General features: G+C 55.7%; 1 protein-coding gene across 1 annotated transcript in view; it reads right to left on the bottom strand.

Annotated features, from left to right (window-relative positions):
* WNT2B (wingless-type MMTV integration site family member 2B) overlaps nt 1–1,808 on the bottom strand; it is a 48,634-nt gene extending 46,826 nt beyond the window's left edge. Inside the window, exon 1 of the mRNA XM_015411066.1 lies at nt 1,493–1,808. Within this exon, the coding sequence (XP_015266552.1) occupies nt 1,493–1,650 (158 nt within the window). The 5' untranslated portion in view covers nt 1,651–1,808. The remainder of the gene's footprint in view (nt 1–1,492) is intronic.
* Between the last annotated feature and the right edge of the window lie 3,831 nt (nt 1,809–5,639).

Here is a 5,639-nt window from a genome sequence, read left to right as displayed (position 1 = left end):
GGCGTGAGAGAGAACAACGAGGCGGGGGTGCGTGCGTGCGTGCGGAGTCCTTTGCAACCCAGCAGCTGGAGAGAAAAATCCAGCTACGGCCAGCCTTTTTTGGCCGACTGCTGGAGAGCACTCGGGGCTCCATCCGATGGGTTACATTCACCTCGGAGCAGGTCTCCGTCGGTAGCCGCGCAAAAGGGAGGGCAGAAACGCGCCCGAACGGCTGGCTCTGGAGAGGAATCCCGTCGGAGGCTAGAAAGACGCGGTCCTTCCGGATCGCGCGCTAATATCACCGCTGATTTACCGCCAGCCGATCAGACAGACCCCTGGTGGCACCTTCCCTAGCTGCTGCTAACCGCTGGATCCTCCCCATAAAGGCTTTGCTCCCTGCTGTTGCAGTGGTGCCTTTCCCTCCTTCACGAATCAACAACGTCCATCAGACCAGATCTCTCCCACGGCATGGGGTTGCCCCTGTCCACAAATCTCGGCTCCTCTGACCTCCCCTGCCCCCCCCTCCCTCCCTCCCTCCCTCCCTCCGCCGTCGAAGAAGTTGCGGAAACCGAAAAGGAACCAGCCGCGAGCTGCTCCGGCGCAGGAGAGCTCGCTCACTCCTTCAGATGCGGGGCACCTCAAGGCTGCCCGATTGATATTTATGCCGCAGACAAGCGCGGCCGCCCATCTGGAAGCGGAGAAACGTCCGCGGTCCCTCCAGCTGGGGGAACCCCGTTCCGTTTCAGCGGGGAAGGACGACGCGCGTGGCGAACTCTTCCACCGACAGCAGCAGAGGGGTTATTCCGGCGGCATCTGCGCGCTTACTCGGGAGTAAGGCCCGGCGAAGGCAGGGCGAGGCACTTTCGAGGAAGCCTGGCTAGGATCGGACGGCAAGCCCACGGCTCTCGCAGGGGGACGGTCACGGTGGCGGTAGTTTTAGACAGATGCAGGTTCTCCCCGCCCCCGTTATCAGCCATCAGATCGCGGCCGAGTCCCTCTCTGGGCCTTGCAGAGCGCGATGACAGGCGCCCTCTCGGCTTCCCTCCTCCATACCCTCCAGGCGGGCTCGGAGCCGAACCTCCTGGCCCAGCTCACGTTGCCCTCAGCAGGTGGAGGAGGCCCCGAGGCAGAGAGCGGGGAGAGAGGCTCCAGCCACCGTCTTCCGCCCCCTTGCCTGGCAGCTGCGTCTCCTCCACTGCCTGGTGCCCGCCAGGGGCTCCTTCCAAACCAGAGAGGTGCCCGCCGGGTAGGCTCTGGCAACGGATTGAGACGAATCCTAGCACTTTGCACACGCTCAGAAGACCGCCTTTCTTTAGCCTTAGTGGCTGCTTCCCCCGCAGGGTCCCTGTCTGAGCCCCACCAAGACAAGAGCGTGATGCCCGGACCGGCGGGCTGAGAACCTCGGAAGGAGCCTCGATCTTGCCTCCCCACCCCCGACGAGGTGCGAAAGTCGCTCTCCCAAGACGCCCCCCCCCCCGGGCGAGGAGAAACGCGGGACTTGCCTTTCACTTACCACCAGGAGGAATCCACGCGGGGCGGGACAGCCAGCAGCATCAGGACCAGCGGCAAGCAGAGGCGGGAGGTGGCATGGACGCCCTCGGCCGCCCGTCGGGGCCCCCCGGGAGTCCAGGCAATCCTAGCAGCGCTGGCCAAGCGGCTTGAGCCGAGCATAATTCTCTCCCCGGAGCCGAGAAAAGATTACGAGGAGGAGGAGGAGGAGGAGGAGGAGGAGGGCAAATGGGTCTCCAGCGCTTGGTCCGCCGCCCCTTCGCTTCCCGCGGTGGGCCAGTCCAGCTCCCCTAAGCCCCGGGCGGCGGCGGGCCTCTGGCTAGGCGGGCAGGCGGGCGGGCGGGCGGCTTCCCTCCGGAGATGCGCTGCTGCTGGCCTCTGCCTAGGCTGGAAGGAGCGGCTGGGAGGCAGCCCCATGGACGGGCACCGGGTGGGGAGGCGGAGGCGGAGGAGGATGACACGCCGGAGGGAGGGGTGGGCTCGGGGGCAGGCGGGGGAGACGGACACCTCCTTTGGGCTCTCATTGGGCAACGCGCCCCGGCCCAGAGACAAGGCGGCGGCGGCGGCGGCGGCGGCAGAGGAGGCACCGCCGGGCGGCCTCGCTCCGGCGCGCCCCCAGCCTTGCCTGGCCTCGGGGGTCCCGCCCTCCTCCCGCGCGAGCTGCACGCGGCGCTCACCTTTTCCCTCCCGGGCACCACCTGCTGCCCGCAGCCCGCGGAGATCAGAGACAGCGCCGGACACCCCCGCACCGGGCGGCCGGCAGGCGTAGCCCGCCCCCCGGGTCCTAGCGCCTCCCTCGGCTCCGGCTTCTGCGGTTGGCTCCAGTCCCCGGGGCCCCGAGGAGGAGGAGGAGGAGAGGAGGCCACCGTAGAGGAGCTGCCCGGGATAGACGCCTTGGTCACAAATCGGGCACTAGGCGGGTAAGGAGTTGCCGTGACCAGGGCTGGGTCCAGAAATGTTAGCTTTTGACTCTACCAGAATGGAAGCGTCACCAGCCCCCCCCCACTTCTGGTACCCGAGTCCTATAGGGGGAAAGGTCTCACATCTGCCAAGCACTGGACCAGGACAAGCGGCATTTTTTTTAAAAAATGGGAACAATTCAGCAGAGGGTTGTGAGAGCAAACAAAAATTGTAAACCATCTTTGTTGTTGCCATGCGTTGGAAGGTACAGTGTTCACACCCAATGATGTACATACTTTGGTGTCATCACGTTGCATGCCCCCTCCCCAGGTGGCCCCCTAACGTTGGCGCGGAAGAGGCATGGATGGTGGGCGGATTATCCGGGTGGGATCACACCCCAAAATCTGGGAAGTGGAGCGCACCTGTGGCTTACCACCGACAATGCGCCTTAAAAAACTAGTACCTCCAAGGTACTAGTAAACGTTTGCCACGGGCTGCCTCCAGACACCGGTGGCACCACATTCCCCTCCGGTGCCTCGTTTACCTGAGCCGGGGCAATTAGCCACGCCTCCCCCCCATATCCGGCCCATGTGACGGGGCCATTCTGTCCCGACTTTCTTCCATGGAATGCAAGGCCTCTCTTCAAAGGTTTTCTATCCTTGGAGGGACGACCTCCAAACCTGCTTTTTCTGAATGAAGTGCTAGAATGCAGACTGTGTGTACCTTGTCACAAAATTTACCAAGTGAACTTCACAGCTGGGTGGGGGTGAGGCCCTCATGTGCACACCTCAAATCCTCCCTCTACTCTACCTACTGGCCTTCTTTGCCACACACCAGGGGTGGGGGAAAATGCTGTCTTGCAATATCCAGCACCTATGCATGCATCATCGAGATAACAGTGATGCACAAATAACAGCACAGTTCTAAGGAGAGTTACACCCTTCTTAGTCTGTGGAAGTCAACAAGCTTAGAAGGGTGTAACACTGTTTTGCATTGCACAGTATATATTGCCTTCATAATCAGATGTATTATACATGTGAATATCAGATGCTGGAGACAAAATTGGAGAAGGTGAAGAATTCTTTTTTTGGGGGGGTATTTTTTGGGGTGTGTTTGTTTGCCTGCACCTGGAAGTCACATTGACCTCTGGTGACTGACCTCTACTGGGGGTCTGGAGGATATTCAGAGAGGTGGCTGAATAAAGCCTGACTCTGTCCACCCGGCTTGATATTCCAAGGAAGTCCCCCACTTCGGCCCTGATTAGCTTCTGAGATGATTCTTCACATCAATATCCCCCAAGAAGCCTTAGATGGCATGATGCCATTTTCCACAGCCCTGTGAGGTAGGCTAGGCTAAGAGAAAAATGACCAGTCTGGGGTCACAACAAGGTTTATGACCAAACAGCTATTGCGAGTCTAACATTCTGGCCTTGGCAGCACATTGGTAAGTCTCTGCTTGTGATGCATCTGGCTAACTTGAGTTGAAAAAGGATACTGGACTGGATTGATCACAACATCAAGGCACTGCTTGCATTTTATAGATAGTAGAATGCATTTTAAGGGAGGTAGGACAAAGATGGAAACCACACATAGTTCTTAAGGAGCTAATTTTCTCTGCATCCCTCTGTACTCCTGGAGATCCTCCTTTCAAGGATCAACATTTCAAGCACACTATCAAGCCTTGTAGTTGAGTTTTTTAAAACAAACCAACAAACCCAAGTTTAGAAATCACTGCTTAAAGGGAAGAAATGGTAACAGGATAGAATTAATAGGAAAGAATAGAACACTATCAGTTACTCAAGCTTCCATCAGTCCAAAGGATGTGCCCTGTTTCTTTAAATTGATCTTGACAGTCAAGCCCTAAAACAAATGAAAAACAACAACAGCAGAATGGCGTGGGACTGTTGTTTTCCTTTTTTGATCTTTACACACCTTGTGTGGTATTTGGATTGAGTCATTCTGCCTGTCACTCCTTATCTTCTACCCACACATAGCAGATAGTCTATTATTCCACAAATTCCAGCTGGAATTGCTGCTGTTGAAAATCACAGGAGAGTTGAGTGATTAAAAAAAAAAAATCAACATTTAGTCAACCTTTTGATCTGCGATGGCTGTTTTATACATGCAAGTCATCATTTGGTTCTGTCCTTACAAATGGTGAACATTTATTTATTTATTTATTTGTAATCAAATGTATACCCAGCCCTCCCCGCAAAGCAGGCTCAAGGAAGCTTCCAACACAATACAACAACACAAAATAAAAGCATAAATAGTAAAGAATTAAAACACAACAATAAAAAAATAAAAAAAATAAAACACAACAATTAAAATAATACATTACAATGTTACAAAGTACTGGTGGCAGATAAAATAAACAGATGAGATGTTTTCCAATAAAGTGCTTTGATGTTATTCCACATAAGTGTTTGAATGTTATGTTGCTCATTCTTGAGGCAGGTGCTGATGTCAACATTAAGGGGCCATGCACTAAGACTGTGGCGGCCCCTAGTTATATGCCTGGTGGAAGAGCTCCATCTTGCAGGCCTTGCGGAACTGTGAAAGGTCCCGCAGGGCCCTGATCTCCTCCGGGAGCTCGTTCCACCAGGTAGGGGCTGTAACAGAGAAGGCCCCGGCCCTAGTAGCAGCTAGCCTGGCCTCCCTCAGGCCAGGGAGGGTCAACCGATTTTAAGACCCAGACCATAGTGCTCTCTGGGGTATATACGGGGAAAGGCAGTCCCGTAGGTATGTTTGACCCCTGCCATATAGGGCTTTAAAGGTAAGAAGCAGCACTTTGAAGCTGATTCGGTATACTATTGGCAGCCAGTGCAGTGTCCTCAGCACAGGCTGGATGTGCTCCCATCTAGGGAGACCCTTCAACAGCCTGGCCGTGACATTCTTCACTAACTGCAGCTTCTGGACAAAGGCAGCCCCATGTAGAGAGTGTTACAGTAGTCTAGTCTCGAGGTAACCATCGTGTGGATCACTGTAGCCAGGTCAGCATGGTCAAGGAAGGGAACCAACTGCCTAATCAGCCTCAGATGATAGAAGGCTGACTTGGCAGTGGCGGCTACCTGGGCCTCCATGGTAAGGGAGGAATCCAGGAGCACTCCTAAACTCCAAACCTCTGACACTGGGACCAATGAGGCCCCCCCAAAGGTCGGGAGTGGGATCCCCAACCCCGAACCACCTCAACCCAGGCACAGGACCTCTGTCTTCACTGGATTCAGCTTCAGCCGACTCAGACTGAGCCAC

The sequence above is a fragment of the Gekko japonicus genome, unplaced genomic scaffold (genome assembly GCF_001447785.1).
Source record: "Gekko japonicus isolate JY-2015 unplaced genomic scaffold, Gekko_japonicus_V1.1 scaffold610, whole genome shotgun sequence".
NCBI classification, from domain to species: domain Eukaryota; kingdom Metazoa; phylum Chordata; class Lepidosauria; order Squamata; family Gekkonidae; genus Gekko; species Gekko japonicus.
Note: the sequence above shows the minus strand (reverse complement) of the source record. Positions and strands in the feature narration are given on the sequence as shown.